General features: G+C 36.6%; 1 protein-coding gene across 1 annotated transcript in view; it reads left to right on the top strand.

The window, feature by feature from the left end:
* The window catches only part of cul3b (cullin 3b), a 63,909-nt gene extending 47,617 nt beyond the window's left edge, over positions 1–16,292 (top strand). Inside the window, exons 9-16 of the mRNA XM_043702096.1 lie at positions 3,679–3,849; positions 4,933–5,040; positions 6,136–6,260; positions 8,105–8,201; positions 10,326–10,460; positions 11,582–11,768; positions 13,054–13,199; positions 14,365–16,292. Of these exons, the coding sequence (XP_043558031.1) occupies positions 3,679–3,849; positions 4,933–5,040; positions 6,136–6,260; positions 8,105–8,201; positions 10,326–10,460; positions 11,582–11,768; positions 13,054–13,199; positions 14,365–14,496 (1,101 nt within the window). The 3' untranslated portion in view covers positions 14,497–16,292. The remainder of the gene's footprint in view (positions 1–3,678; positions 3,850–4,932; positions 5,041–6,135; positions 6,261–8,104; positions 8,202–10,325; positions 10,461–11,581; positions 11,769–13,053; positions 13,200–14,364) is intronic.
* Positions 16,293–17,005: the final 713 nt, after the last annotated feature.

Here is a 17,005-nt window from a genome sequence, read left to right as displayed (position 1 = left end):
TGGTGTTAGAAACGAAAATCGCTTCTCAATAATCGCTCTAGACAAATTCAGGAAAACAAAGTTTTATTAACAAGTCAAGTCTGCAGAGTCGGGCACCCTTAAAGAAAAGGCGCGCTGAGGCTTACAAAGTCTCCCATTATATACAGTACAAGTCCCTCCCCTCCTTGGCTCTAACAAGCCATGAGGTTCACATTCTTAAAAACATCATTATTTTTATCACAAAGTCTGCAACAAAAGGCTCTAGAGTCTCCAAAGTTTGTTGTTTTTATCAGTCAAAGGCTTTAATCTGAAACAGATGTCTCAAGTCGTTCTCCCATCCTGGAGTCTTATCAGTCAAGGACTTATCCTTCCCTGCTGTGTGAATGGCTTCATCAATCAAGAGCCTGCTTGTTTTTACTATCGCTCACAAATTGTCAGCATTCTGCACAATTTAAACTATTCTACTTTTGAGTATATAAAATGGTTGTTAGAAAAGAAACAAAAGTTTTGTCTTTTATTATAGATCAGTCTGTGGTCCAGGCACATCTTAAAGTTTAAACCGAAATTACCTCTCACATTTTGACAGCCATTCTACCAGATGTTTTGCTGATGCTATTTAAGTTACATATTGTATGCTCCAATCTTTCCTAAACGCATGCCAGCATTTTGCATACTTAAGAACTGTAATGAAACTGCTGAGCTTAAGCAAATAGTATCTTTATTTTCTGCTGATGCAACTGGTTAGATAATATCCAAGATTCTCAATTACTTTCTGGCTGTTCTACTGTAGCCTAAGGTTGCTGCTGTCTGACCTTTCAATCCTTCATAAAGTTGGTACATTTCACAATTCTATTAAGTCTTTGATATTTTCCACAGTTAAACTGCTAATTTTGTCTTTGCTGAATTCATGTTAACTGTGTATTTTTAATCTTTCAAATATCAAAGTCCTTTCCTATCTCTCAAAAAAAATCTGTCAAATCATCGCAGTGTGCACATTTGCTGAGGTGACATCAAACACAGGTACCCACAATAATTTATTAAGGATAAACTCAACAATGCAATCTCCTAATAAAATCAAAAAGTCTTTAGTTTGTGATTGAAACACAGAAATGTTTCTGTGTCAGATTGTTCTGAAATCTGACATTTTTCAGTTGGCTGTTTTAATGCTCTTGGTCTGCTTTAATTGGTTAACTGGCTTCAGTTATTTGTTTTGATTAGATAGTGTGACCAGTAATTGAAAACATATGGATTTGTGTACTGATTTTATGTAATTGAATTTAAACTAATCAAACCGAAATTGAATGTAATTGACCAAGATTTTGAGATCCTAATTATAGTGAAACCGTCGGTATTCACTTATCACTTCCCTGAAACTGACTGCAGTTTTTGGAGTCTGCAGGTGTGCAGTTGAGCATGGAAATACAGAAGTTGCTGTCAGTGATCCTGTGGCCAGACTTCTAGATTTCCCAACTTGCAGGCTGGGAGGTAGGGAAACATAAAATAAGTTAATTGTCCTGTCTCCTTTTCTGGTGTTCAGTTCGTGACCTGGTAGATGACCTGCCTGCCCTTTGACTAATTAAGTCCATTAGTGACTGATTAGTAGCTACATGTGTCAGTATTTTACAAATGATGGGTGGGAACTTTACCTGCAGAAGCTGCTTTGGCTGCCTTCTTGCGAATTGTATGGTTGGGATTGTGGTTATTGGTGTCTCGATTAGGAACACTTACTAATGGCGGCCCCACCCACACCACACTGAGCAGCAGCTACCTGCTTAAAAAAAACCCTTGTGCTGGGGCTGTCTGAGTGCCAGTGAACCTTGATCTCGCTTAATTCCTGAGTGACAGCGGTCCAGAGCCTACTGCAGAATCGCTGTGGGAAACCTTGCCTCTATGGGCTGCATTTTGTTGAATGTGGATTGCTGAGTTAATAATTGCTGTTGTCCTACATTTGTCAAATGTCAAGTTCCTACATTTAAGTTTTATTTACATTTGATAATTCACTTAACTTAATTTCATATATATGTCCTAATAATTTATTTCACTTTCTAAAATGTTGAATGAAAATTAACAAGTTCAGAGTATTTTACTTCCTGTTTTGCTGTTTGAGGATTTTTAAATTTGTATGGCTGCCTTCCTTGCTTAACATCATTGCTGCTGCTGGACTCGTGGATATTCCCTTGATTTGAAGCAAACTCAAACTAATCTTGGTAAAAGGAAATCTCTGCTATAGAGATTTGTTAGATCTTTCTGATAGAAGTTTGAAGTCAGCAGTGAGCCCTGTTTTTTTTTAATTTCAAAACACACTTTATTCATAATACATATCACAGGCACAGTTTGGTTCTGTATAGTAACGTATGAAGGAAACAAACATGCAAATGTTGGAGTTTGACTCTATCAAACAATCCAAAGACACATCTATCTTTCTTGAACCAGACTATTTTTACATTTCTTGAGGCACCAAGAGTGTCTGATAACTGAATGGACTCCCATTGTGCTTCAGCAGGAAGATGCCAGACAGTGGTCTTTCCCCACTGCACCTCGACAGCAGCTACCCCAAATTTTAGTGTGTCCTTCAGCATGTAGTCCTGGATCTTGGAATGTGCCAATGTGCAACACTTGGTTGAGGTCAACGCCCTATTCTGGAAGACTGACAAGAGCATCTTTCACCAAGTTGATGGTCCTCCAGGCACAGTTGATATTTATCTTGGTATGCGTCCTGGATAATAGTCTGTAGAGCAGAGTCCTGCATCACAGAACTGCTCAGTATGAGCCTCGACACAAAATAATGTATCTTTCTCCAGACTTCATTTCAAAAGGCACAATCCAAAAGGAGATGTGTGACTGTTTCAATCCCCCTGCAGCTGCTTTGAGGGCAGCATTTGGTGGCGCAGACTTAACAGGCATACAAGAAGAATCTCACAGGTAATACTCTTTTCACCACTAGCCAAGCGAGGTCTTGGTGCTGTTAAAGAGTTCTGGTCATGAGGCATTCTGCCAAATGATTTTGACAGTCTGCTAAAGGAACCATGCGACAGGATCCACCCTCTCTTTTACTGCAGAGTCTCAAGGATGCAACATGCTGACCACTTCCTGATGGACTTGTGGTCAGTTGTTTCACTGCTGATAGCTGAATGTAGAATGTGGTTGCAGGAAAATTGAACCTGGATCAGATTTTAGATATGAGCGACTATGGGTACAAGTGACATGACACTACTTTGACATGACCATGGGTGCCAATGAAGTACTGCAGTCATCTGACACTAGGCATTCTGTCCATGTGCATGGATAATTTTGCGAGCGCTAGATCCTTCATGTGATGGATCTTTATGCAAATTCAAAGTTCTCCACCACAAAATGGCTTCACATACTATCAGCACCATATTACATTTGCTTCCATACCATTTATTGTTTTATTTGATGAAAATTTTGCAGAAATTTCAGTCACTTTTTAATATATATGTGTTGTGAAGAACAGATAGAGAAAACAGTTCACTTGGTCAAATAAATGATTTTATATAAATTTTGGATTGAATTCTTAACTGTGGAAAGACATACGGTGAACTGTAGTTAAGATTTGTACTCTAATCATATTTACAGTTATGAAGTAAATGTCCTGTGTTGAAATTGAACTTAGATTAAATGCTACTTTAAACATAAGCTATAGGTGTCATATTAGGTGAGTTTTCTTTTTCTATTAAGTTGACAGAACAAGAAGTTGAGACAATCTTGGACAAGGCCATGGTACTGTTCCGATTTATGCAAGAGAAAGATGTGTTTGAGCGATACTACAAGCAGCATCTGGCCAGAAGGCTTCTCACTAACAAAAGTGTATCTGATGACTCGGAGAAAAATATGATCTCGAAACTTAAGGTAAAAATGTAAATCTTAAGTTATGGTAGCCTGGTATTTTAAAAGAAAAAGCATTCTAATCACATTTACATTCATAATGGTGAATATCTTCTTACTCTAATCTTGCACTGTAAAAGTGCAATTGTAATTAATTGTTTATGTACTGCTTAGAGGAAGTGGCATGAGAGAAGTAGAAGATACAGCATGAAAAATTATGCAGTGAATTATAAATGCCATACTAATTATTAGGGATAAGGAGGTTGAAAATAAGTTTTTAAAAATAAGATATCTTCACAAGTGGAATGTGATGTGTTATCTAAGTTTTCACACTGATTAACCTAAATGTTTATACTTGCCTTTTTACCAAAAATGTTTAGCGCTCCAGGTTGCCAGAAAGCTTAGTTGCACTGATTCAGAAGTAGAATGCAGCTTGAAACTTTAATATGACTTGTTCTGGTAAAAATAGCATTGCAAATTGGCTTTCGAGCTGTGTGAAAATTGTGTGATCATTGTTTCAGTTTCGCATAATTTTATATTGAACTAGCAAAATATGTATTTCTGTAGTTTTAAGGGAAGCAGGCAGTCTGTTGTGATTCACAAATGTATGTAGTTTGGGCAATTGGAATATAATTGGGTGAAATTAATTTACTAGGAGAAAGTGAGGACTGCAGATGCTGGAGGTCAGAGCTGAAAATGTGTTGCTGGAAAAGTGCAGCAGGTCAGGCAGCATCCAAGGAGCAGGAGAATCGACGTTTCGGGCATGAACCCTGATTCCTGAAGAAGGGCTCATGCCTGAAACGTCGATTCTCCTGCTCCTTGGATGCTGCCTGACCTGCTACGCTTTTCCAGCAACACATTTTCAGCTCTGAAATTAATTTACCTCTACTTTAATCTTCACCAAGGCATCTTATGTAGCCCAAATAGTGCTTTAGTTTCAATTTAATCCTTTGAATTCAGAGGCTATAGGCAAAATATAAGTATTATTCCGTCAGCAAGGTTGCTTCCCTTTTTGAAGCAACATTTTTGGGACTTGGATTATTGTCCGTACATTAAGATTACATCTGTTGACTTGAATCATTATGTTAAATGTTTCTTTTTCTTTAGACGGAGTGTGGCTGCCAGTTCACATCTAAACTGGAAGGAATGTTCAGGGACATGAGTATCTCAAATACAACGATGGATGAGTTTCGACAACACTTACAAACTACTGGGGTGAGATGATGTTTCCATTAAAGTGATTAGTATCGTACAGGGTATGGAAAATTCTAAGTGATTTGAAAATCCAAGTTTCTGACACTGGATACTGGACTATTATCTATTAATTGTTAAATGTTTTTAGTTTGTAGACTAGGATTGATAGGGATTGTGTTATTAGGAGTGTAGATTTTCCTTATTCAACAAGTTTTTCTTCTATCCAGCCATCCACTGGCAAAACATAATCGCCAGTGGAACTGGTTTTGCATCAAAACGTAAGCATAGGGTCACCAAAAGTTTTGTACTCTTTAATAACTTAAGATTTATAACGACTGAATCCATTTTTTTAACATCACCAACAAACTAAATTTTTGTGTACAATGGACAACAGCCAGATTTTGCAACTGTATTAATGGCAAAAGCACTAATGTCCACAGTGATCATAACTGTGAAACCAATAGGAACCATGACCACCTGCACTTAATGCAGTTAAACGGAAAATTCAGAGGAGCATTCCCTGCTCCTCCATGGGGTGTACTGTTGGATATCCGTGCAATAATAGTCTTCAGAAATCACTTCATTTGGCAGAGGCTTCCCCTTTTGTGGTGTAATATTCCACCTTGTTGAGTCAGCAGTAAGTTAGATTTTTAATTGTGTGCAAGATCCGTAAGGACTCCTGAGCAACTCTTTTCGCTCTATAAACATATCTTTGTGGAACATCGTATTTCAACATTCCTTAAATTGAATCGGTTTTTTTAAAAAAAGTTTTCCACGTTTCTATCTCTACCACTTTTTCCTATGTAGTGAAGTGAAAGATAAGCAGTAAAATTTTACTTTAGGGTTTTACTGCCTCTGAAAATTCTTCCAAGTGATTGGCTACTTAATTTGCTTAATGATAATAGCTGGTATATGAATCCTGTCTGATCAAACTAATGTCATAAAAGATTAAATCAATGTCATCAAGATCATTTGGACACCTTTCTTTTAGGTCAGCTGGAAATGGCATCATTTGCCACTCACAGTAGAACCTAAACCATTATATTTTACCAAGTGCAATGCGTCTTGTAAATATAGAAATATATAAAATGAACTTGGTTCCTTTTTTCACTTCAGGTTTCTCTAGGAGGTGTCGACCTAACTGTAAGAGTTTTGACTACAGGGTATTGGCCTACTCAGTCTGCTACACCAAAATGTAACATCCCCCCGGCACCGCGACATGCCTTTGAAGTCTTTCGAAGGTAAAGCTTCCAAAAAAGCAATTTTATTTTAAGAGTATTTGATAATCAAATCATTTTGACTTTTTTCTACTGCTTGTAATTTCATATTGGTTCCACCATATGAGCTTGGCGCTGAGCAAGTGCTGGTCTCTGGTAACCCTGATTGCAAGTGACTTGGGGTGTTTCTTTGTTGGCCAGCTGCGGAGACATGCCAGTAATGTGCTGACCGCAGTGCTCCCAAGTCTAATCTAGTCCACCGAGATGTCAGTACCTGAGCTGGTCGAAAGTATAGGACACAGTCTTGTCACTGCTTCCTCGAGATCTATGTTGCTTTCCACTGAAGAGGAGGCACTGATGTCTGGACAGGCTGGTTTCTTTAGGGCAGAGTTTGTTTGGGTGTTGCTTATGCCTGCATAATACAAAAGTGGGTTTGAGTTGCAAAAAAGGAGTAGAAATTTGGACATGTTAAGAATATTCTGTGGTGGTTATGGGAGAGCAGCACAACATTTGCCAATGAATTGTACTTGGTTGTTGAAACACAGAGGTGTCAGTCACGGTCCACTGCTGCTAAGACAAGAATTCTGTATTCATTGGGTGTGAACAGTTGAGTCTTGATCACTGGTCCATGCAACTTGACCCCCTTTGCCCTGTTGTGTGTTTCTATCGAAATGAGAAAAGGGCAGGGATTGATTTGCATGAAAGTGATTGCTAAGCTGTTAGTTTTGGTGCAGGTGAGAGAATGGTGGTGAGGTGCCATGAGTGAGTAGGAAGTGCAGTAGCTAATCATTTGAATGAATAAGGCGGGTGATAGCAATTGAATGAAGCTGCAGCACACAAGAATGGGAAAGTAGACAATGAGCCTTGGTGAGAGGTGTCTGCAGTGGCAGAGTCGGAGAATGTGAGATCACAGAGAGGAGGATAGCAGTTACCTATGTGGAGCCTAGAAGTTCATTAACTGTTCTACAGCATTGCTAGTCATTCCTCCGGATGTGGACTCAAGACTATTCTGGGTGACAACTTCAAACCAGTCTGGGAAAGTGTGGTGTTGTGATCTCCTCTGACTGTGCTAAGCCATCTGATTCTCCATTCAGTCCTGGACCTCCTGATCCTTGTCTGCAAAACAGGTGCCAACTTACCTCTGTTCACCATCTCCCGTGCAAGCCTTTTCATGCTGAAACAGTGAAAGACTTTTCCTAGCTTGTAGCATTTGAACAGGTGCGTAGTTGGGCTTTAATTTTGGTCATGATTTGGAGATGCCGGTGTTGGACTGGGGTGTACAAAGTTAAAAATCACACAACACCAGGTTGTAGTCCAACAGGTTTAATTGGAAGCACTAACTTTTGGAGCACCGCTCCTTCATCGACACAACGACCTGATGAAGGAGCGGGACTCCGAAAGCTAGAGCTTCCAATTAAACCTGTTGAACCATAACCTGGTGTTGTGTGATTTTTAACTTTAATTTTGGTGTCAGTGACTGGAAACCTTTTAAGTCCCAGCAGCAGCAAGCACTTGTGGTGACTGCAGCAGCAATGCTGTGGATAATTAGAGGTGAGCAGTGTAAAACTGAGAAACAATTCTCAAGAGCATGCAGAGAAACTCTCCTAAAGTTCACACTTGGCCAAACTTCGGGAAAATTCAGCTCACTGTTTTGGCTTAAATTAAAGGACACCTTTTAACACAGTCTTGTAAAGACCTAAATTTATAACACTGTTCAAAAACAACTAAGGATCGATACACTTGTATTGAGTACTTTTTGATCATAATCATTCTGAAATACCATTAAGTGATGTTGTATTTGTCTTGCTTTTTAGGATAGAGATTTTTATAGACATGTTTGGAAATGCTAATTTTTGTTTTAATTGCAGATTCTACTTGGCAAAGCACAGTGGTCGACAGCTCACACTCCAACACCACATGGGTTCAGCAGATTTAAATGCCACTTTTTATGGACCTGTGAAAAAGGCAAGTGCCTTAATGAAATAAACACCTAGAAACTGTTACAAATTGGTTAAATGCAAGAGAAGGAAAATGCACTAATTGTTAAAATAAACTGGAAATAAAGGGAGCTGTTCTCACTTTGCTGGCAATCTTGATTGAGTATGGTTCTATTCGGCAAAAGTTGTGTGTACATTTAGGGCTTTTTCTTAGCCTTAAATTGAACTATGAAACACTTCAAAGGGGGTATTGTGGTCTATACAGTACATTACATTTTGAAAGGGTAAAAGCACTAATTTACACGAATTTAATTACAAATTAAGTTTTACAAAGAATGGAAATAAGAATTCAAAATTTACCTAAAATTTTAATCGTTGGAACTGTTTATTTCAGCATCGGTTCATTTTGCGTATATTGAGCCCAAAAAAATAGCTTTACAGAGGAAACCATTTGCGTTATTTTCATTCATTCAGTATTAAGTATTTGGGTTAAGTGCATGAGAACCTCCCAGTCAGTTGAATAAATGTTTGCATCATGTGCTGATTACAAGCAATTGTATTAATGTCTTTTAAGGAAAAGTAATCAAATTTAATTGCATCTACCTGAGCTAAAATGCCTTTATGACATTGTACAAAAAGGCAATCAATTGTAAAGCTTTTGGGCAAAATCTTGAACTAATGCTAACGATTTACAGAAAAATTGTAATGTAGTAATGCTAAATTCATCAATGTGGAGGTTAAGGTTGATGACGTTCAGGTCAAGCTGCATCAATGGAGACAGGAAAGTAAAGGGAACATTTCAGCTTTGGTGATTCTTTAAACTTCTGACCAGTTCCAGTGGGAGAACTTTAACATTTTCTCCTAGATCCTACGTACTTGTGATGCTTCCAGCATTGTTTTATTTTTATTTTAGAGTTCCAGCATCTGCAGCATTTTTCTGAATATAAGAGTTAGAGTTTAAACTCCAAGTGGTTAAACAATCCAAGCCTTGATAAAAGTACTTCAAAAATGTACTCTTGCCTTTTTTCCCTTCATGCAAGAATTAAATATCTTCTGAGTGTTTATTTTCTTAAAAAGCATAGTAAAACTCAAGATTTTAGAAAGTAAAGCAATTTAGAGTTGCTTTCAGATTACTTTAGTTTGTTTAAAATTTGCATTTATGTGTGCTGATAAATGAAGCATTTGTTAAGCGTATAATAATTTTCTGATAGGTTGAGTAACTGACTGCTTGCTAATCAGTTTGAATGGGTGGTAGGAAGAAATTATATTTGCATCATAAATTGAAATTTAGTCTCAATTAACTGCTGTTTTGGAGACCATCAAAAATTCAGTTGTAGCATTCTGTTTGTCTTGTGCTTGAAAGGAAATTTGAAAAACGGTCAACTCCTTATTCTTGATGTAAAACTATATGCAGAATTTCTTTTCAGGTCTGTTAATGTAAAAAGAAAACACCTAGTTTTATGTAATTTACTTTTACAACAAAGCACTCAGAGTCATAGAGACGCACAGCACGGAAACAGATCCTTCGGTCCAACTCATCATGCTGACCAGATATCCTAACCTAGTCTAGACCCATTTGCCAGTAGTTGGCCCATATCCCTCGAAATCCTTCCTATTCATATACCACCCAGGTCCTTTTTAAATGTTGTAATTGTACCAGCCTCCACAGCTTCCTGTGGCAGCTCATTCCATACATGCACCACCTCTGCGTGAAATAGTTGCCCCTTAGGTCTTTTTTATATCTTTACCCTCTCACCCTAAACTTATGCCCTTTAGTTCTGGACTCTCCCACCTCAGGGAAAAGACCTTGTCTATTTATCCTATTCATGCCCCTCATGATTTTATAAAACCTGTAAGGTTACCCCTCAGCCTCTGATGCTCCAGCCTGTTCAGCCTCTCCTTACAGCTCAAACCCTCTAACCCTGGTAACATCCTTGTAAATCTTTTCTGAACCCTTTCAAGTTTCACAACCTGGGGCCCCTGGATTTTAGTCAGTTAAGCTAAAATGCAGTCAAGCTTGTGCCATTTTTAAACTGGTAAACATGTGTATATCAGTCAAAGACAGTGAAATCATATTTTACATGTTAATGTTGCAATCATTTTTGAAATAAGTTCCATGTGGTCACTTATATTATACATTTTGTCTTAATAGGAAGATGGTTCTGAGGTTGGAGTAGGTGGAGCTCAAGTAACTGGCTCGAATACCAGAAAGCACATATTACAAGTATCTACTTTCCAAATGACTATATTAATGCTGTTTAACAATAGAGAAAAATACACATTTGAGGTGAGAATGACATAAATCCGATACATGTTAAAGTCTGCCATATTAGGGAAAATAATTTTTTGCTGAAGTAGCTTCACAGGACATGAACTTGGCTTCCTACTAAATTGTTTCATGCCTATTTAACCACAAGATAATTGCATGTAAAGAGCCAATGACTGTTCTGATGCTGGTGTGATGTAGGTTATTTTTATCATTTTTATTAAATGTGTTTCAGTACGGACTGATAAAGTTATACATTATTATTAACAGAAAATTGCATTACTGGTCAGTGAGAGAAGCTAAATTTTGTAAAAACCTGAGTCGATAAACAGGCCGGTTGATTTCAGATCAGTTTGTACTTCAGTTTTTTTATGTAAAAGATTAAGGAAAATTATCTTGAGAGTTGAATTGCTACTTAAGTTTATAACAGTGCACCTTATAGTGACATAAATAAATAATGTGCTCAATTCAGGCAGCATCTCTGGAGAGGAAAAAATAGTTAATGTAAGAACTGAAAAAGAGTTGGAAACTAATAAGTTTTAAGGAAATGAGAGGAGATTCAATGGGGAGATCAGTATGGGATGCAAAACAGGAGAGCTTGGATAACAGAAGGGACGGTGCAAGGCAAAAGGGGCTGGTAGAGAACAAGCAAAGAAACAAGATAGCCTATATGAGGTGTAAACGTGGTTACATTTGTTTTTGCTTGTTCTGGTGAAAACCCAGGAAACTAGAATTTTAATGTTTTTTTGGCATTTCAGCATCAGCAGTATTTTGCTTTTGTTTTTCTTTATACTGATACTGGCAAGTTATGCAAAAAATGTGTTTATAGGAGAGATGTTGGTGTTTCAATTTTCCTGTTTGTTAGTGCATAGACTGCAAACAACACTACCAAAGATGGTTTTATCTGAGAATGTTTGTGATACATCTCTTCTTCACAATGTTTTCTCTTCTATAATATGCTTTTCCATTAAGCGTTTTGACCTTGCAACAATGTAGACTGAGTCAGAATTAGAATTGTTCTATTTAATTACTTCCACTTTTCCTAAAAGCCCGATCACTTGCCTAATGCTGAACAAAATGCATGTGAAAATGAGGTATAATTGTATATATACTCTTTCTAAAGTGCTGTAACTTCTTTACAGGAAATTCAGCAGGAAACAGATATTCCTGAACGAGAATTGATCAGAGCACTTCAGTCATTAGCATGTGGAAAACCAACACAACGAGTCCTTAGCAAAGAGCCCAAATCGAAAGAAATTGAGCCTGGTCACGTTTTTATAGTGAATGATCAGTTCACATCAAAATTGCACAGAGTCAAGATTCAAACAGGTTTGTTTTTAAAAGTAAAAGAAACTCATTAGACTTAGATTAATATCTTTCCCATAGATAGGTGTAACCACATACAAATGTTTGACTAGTTCAATTAAGAATGAATAATTTACCAATATTTTCCAAAGTCCTTAACAAATATACTCAAGGAAAATGAGTAATAAGCAAAAATAAAAAGATGAGACTATGCAAAATCACCTAATATTTTGTCAAAGTGGATGAGCCTTGAAACTTCTCATTGTGGAGAGAAATCCAAAAATGTAGAACAAAGTTGGCTAGTTGGGTTAGATATTGTAGACTTGATAGGGCAAATTGTCTCTATTTGCACTGTAGGGATTCTATAGTTGTAATTCACAATGACTCCTCCACTTATATTTTTTCTCTTTTTTTCTTCTTCAATCTTCTGTATTGACTCTTGCTAACCTGAAGACCACCTCCAAGCTCATACTTAGAATGACAGCCACTTTATCTTCCCCTCAGCAACTTGCTGCCTTACATCTTTCATTGTCTGGGCAATCATACTTTGTTACTAGGAGTTGCAACATATTATATCAAATTCTCATGCCTTCCCAGTTTTATTAGAAGAAACAATCATGGAAGTGTTAAGGCCAGTATATTTTGAAAGGAAATTATATTTTGTGGAAAACATCAAAATATTTGTAATTTCAGAGCATTTTTGATTAATAAACTGATGGTAAAAATGTTGAAGGAGATCATTGCTATTATGGAAGAACTTTAATACCAAAGTCCAACCAGAAATGAAGTGGTGTTTCTTGTTATCCTTATATTTCTTCTTTCTTTTATCCTGTAAATGGAATAACAGTGTTTGTAGAAGCTCAGCCTTTGTTGAAAACAGCAAATACAGAGATACTTGATCTGACATCTAAATTAAAACATTGAGTCTTAACTGTTTCTACTTAATTGTACACCATTACAATATATTACACTTTTGCTAAAGCCATCTGTTCAGGTAGTTTAGTGAAGTGCTCACATGATTGAAATACTCAAGTACCGAACAGGAAGGAAATTTTTGGCATTTTGCAGAAGCATGTATCATTGCTGTTCTTTTAGTTCACTGAAATTTAAATATTGTAACACCATGACCCAAGTTCATATTAGTTTACTGTGTTGTACTAAATGCTGTGGCTCTGCTTGAAATTAATTAATTGCTTCCAGTTTCATCAAAGGAAAGCCTGATTTAGCTTAAGTTGAAATGTCAGAAATTTAGAAATTGATATTATTTCATTCGTAAACATTTACATTAAATATTGGATTGAATTTATAGTTGCTGCCAAACAAGGAGAGTCTGACCCAGAACGAAAAGAAACACGCCAGAAAGTAGATGATGACCGAAAGCATGAAATTGAAGCTGCAATTGTCCGCATCATGAAATCAAGGAAGAAGATGCAGCATAATGTTCTGGTAGCAGAGGTAAAAAAATTTATTTCATCAAAACATACTTGTGAAATATCTAAGAATAAAACAGGTTCATTTGCATATAGTTCATTTTAGTATGTTTTTCTCCTGCTAAAGTCCAAGAATGATTAAATTAATTGTGCTTACTATTTCAGTCAATTTTCTGACAATTATTTAATAACTTAAAATCATCCCTTTGGAATTATATTACAAATAACCAATCCACATTTATAATATGGGCCCTTTCATATCCTATAAATTATATATCCTATAAATATATCCTATAAATTATTCTTCAGTATCCCCTTTCCTGTCTCTCTTTTTCTGCTATGTCAGTATAGGTATTAATGAATATACAAAGATATTTTACGGCCATGCGATGTGAGAAATTATTTATCTGGACTTTTCCTTCTGACCCATCCCCTTGAATCAATCGCTCTTATGCTTGTACTTCCCATGTTGCCAAACCCCAGGAGCCTCCACAATGATGTTGGGTTTTACTGGTTTCCTACCTAATGCTGCCACAGTGTTTGCAAATTGGCACTCCATGTTGCCAAGAACCCTGCTTCTTCCCCTAATTAGATTAGATTAGCTACAGTATGGAAACAGGTCCTTCAGCCCAACAAGTCCACACCAACCCTCCGAAGAGTAACCCACCCAGACCCTACATTTATCGCTGACTAATAATCCTAACACGATGGGCAATTTAGCATGGCCAATTCACCTAACCTGCACATCTTTGGATTGTGGGAGGAAACCGGAGCACCCAGAGGAAACCCACGCAGACACTGGGAGAATGTGCAAACTCCACACAGACAGTTGCTCGAGACCAGAATCGAACCTGGGTCCCTGGTGCTGAGAGGCAGCAGTGCTAACCACTAAGCCACTGTGCCACACTCTTCCCTTACCTTCCCCACCTTTTCCTGTGAATCAAGTCTTGCATTCCCAGTCTGCAGTTCATTGTATCTTCTAAAACCAGAATCTTCCTCCACACTGCTTTTCAAGTTCTATAATACTGCAAGGCCCTTACTGTTGTCCTGTCAAATCCCAGAACCTTTTCCTCCTCAATACTGTCAAAACCCAGAATCTCACTTTTAGTTACAGAAATCAATGAATTTTCAACAGTTTGAGATTTATTGTACTTAATAGTTAACATTTTTGCATCCCTTTTCATCATAAGGTGACTCAGCAGCTGAAGGCTCGCTTCTTACCAAGCCCCGTGGTAATTAAAAAAAGAATCGAGGGACTTATTGAGAGAGAATATTTGGCACGAACACCTGAGGATCGCAAAGTATACACTTATGTAGCGTAAGAAGCATTCAACAGGTTTATCTGTTTTTAAAATGCATTCAACAGGTTTATCTGTTCTGGACTGTATAATCGCATGAACTGGGAGGTTCATTTTAAAATTATTAAGAAGACCTTCTCCAAATAAATTGCAGTAAGTGTACTAGATTATCAGATCAAGCCCTCATTCCCTGTGATAATTTTGAACAAAAATGGACCCAACGTCTGGTTGCTCACCGTTTTACCCATGTAGAGATCATCTTTAACAGTTCCTCGGGGAAACGTGAATGTGTTTTCATTTTGTTTTCAGTACTGTAAAAAAAAAGAATAAAATCTAGAAAACATGAAATACCATCAATAAAAATAAAGTAACTGTTCGAATTTCTTCTTCCCCGATTCTCAATGTTGATGTAATGGCATTTTATTTAAAGTGTTTGGCACCTCTGTGCTTGTAAGGATTGGGTATATAGAGCTGGTTAAATGAACTGCAGCTGCCTTACTTTTTTTTGCCCTGCTTTTTGCAATATTCTGCTGATAAGAGCCTTTACTGGGATCTCCCAGATATTATGCACATTTTTCAAATGTCAAGAATGTGCTTTTTTGATCTTGCTATATTTTATCATTGGATATTAGTAACTACTGGAGTTAGTTCAGTAAAAATCCATTGATGGGGTGCTTGTAAAACTGCCCATATTGTATTAAAAATTGTTTTTGATTTTGTTGGTGGCAAGTGCAGTTCATACCCAGTTACTTCTAAAGTTGAAGTTTTATTTCAGTGTGTATAAAATGTATAATATGTTTTTGCTGTTGTACTCACTGCTGATGGTAGCTTGTACAGGGCATTGTTTTCATCACATTACATGTAGACAGAAGAATTCAAAATAAAAAAAATTAGTAAACTAGAGAAAATCCACATTGTACACAAGATGTATACAGTCATAATATCTCTTGGGATGATCAGCCTATCTTAGTATTCATCTGAAATGAATTTAAGATACATGTGACAAATGCATGAAATAGATCAGTTTTTATGATGGAGCCTTTAAAGAACAACTCCTGTTTAGTTACAACTGTGGATGAACTGAAAGCTTGCATGTAATTTATTTTTGAGATACGTTTGCATAAAATTAAGCAAGACTGCCTCAAAATTGCAAGTTTACCTTCTCAACTGGGAGTGGATATGGTTTATTTCCTCTTTAAAGCATTAAACAGCATACATATCTGAGGGATATCCATCCATATCTGTATATGTTCCAACCGATTTCACAAACTAGTTTATCAGAAATATATCCAGAAAATTATTTAAGTAATTATTTGGTAGAAGATTCTTTGAGGTGTTCTGACTCAGTGAATTTTAGTGTGCTTTTAATGTATACGAACAAAATAGCGAAATATGTTTCCTGGGTACTGTACTGAAATATTCTGAAGTGCTACCTCAATAATCAGTAGTTTCTCTGTTTATATTATGGCTGTTCAGTGTATCCAGAATTAAGTTGGAGTTGTTCTCTTAAAGCCCTATCCAGTGCTATAGTGGAGCAGGAATGGATGGAAGTGATCCCTTCTGGGATTAATTTTTTTAATAAAAAGTTTAGTAAAATTTTGGGGACACTTAATATATGTATACCTACAATAATTTATGTTTAAAAGGTTGATCTTAATGGGTTGATTTCTTTTTAAGTTATGAGGTTTGTTATTATAGGTAAATGTCAGATTGTTTGCTGTACTGCTTTTAAAGGGCATATTACGATCAATCCAGTTCAGCCAAGGTCTTTGTTATGGTGCCGCCCAATGGAATACACATTAAAGGTTCTACACAAAGTACAAAGTTGAATGTTTTGATATACCTTCTAGGACAATACTGCAAGGAAATGAAGACCATTTACAATAAAATCACTGACTGGAGAAAATATTTATATAAATTCCACCTATTTAGATGTGTCAACCTTCTATTTTCTGCAGTTCATATTTTAATTAAGCCATTCTGCTTTAAAGTACATATTTCACTTCTTTACAAAAGATGTTCCGAATAGATTTTATTCTCATTAACTTGAAAACAAACCTGGAAGTAGTAAATTTCAGTGTTGAGAAAATGCAAATGAATTTAGTTCAAAAGCCAAACTTTTCTGTGTTCATTCTCATTTACTACATTTTTGAAGGCTGTTGCTTTTGAAGGACTGTTGCAGTAGCTTTTAACAGGTTTTTAAAATAAGCTTGTTGTTTCCTGAGATGCTGATTTGAGACACTTAATGTTTTTACTTCATATTTTAGAAAAGATTGCTTATAAATCCTTTTTCATATAAGATCATCCCAGTTGGCTAGAAATACTCTATGCCTGCTAATATATATTGTCAAAATATTTAATATGACTCCTGACCATTTTTCTTATGAGATTCCTGGAGGATCTACAGTTGTTTCAAATTCTCAAGCATTTTCTTTAACTCACTCTAGAGACAAGCTGTAAAAGGAACTTGAAACTCGTTCCATTTTAAATGGAAATCTGTCAGATTAGTTTGTTTATGAAAAGTTATATATAC

This window comes from Chiloscyllium plagiosum, chromosome 13, assembly GCF_004010195.1.
Source record: "Chiloscyllium plagiosum isolate BGI_BamShark_2017 chromosome 13, ASM401019v2, whole genome shotgun sequence".
Lineage (NCBI taxonomy): Eukaryota > Metazoa > Chordata > Chondrichthyes > Orectolobiformes > Hemiscylliidae > Chiloscyllium > Chiloscyllium plagiosum.
This window is presented reverse-complemented; position numbering and strand designations above follow the sequence as displayed.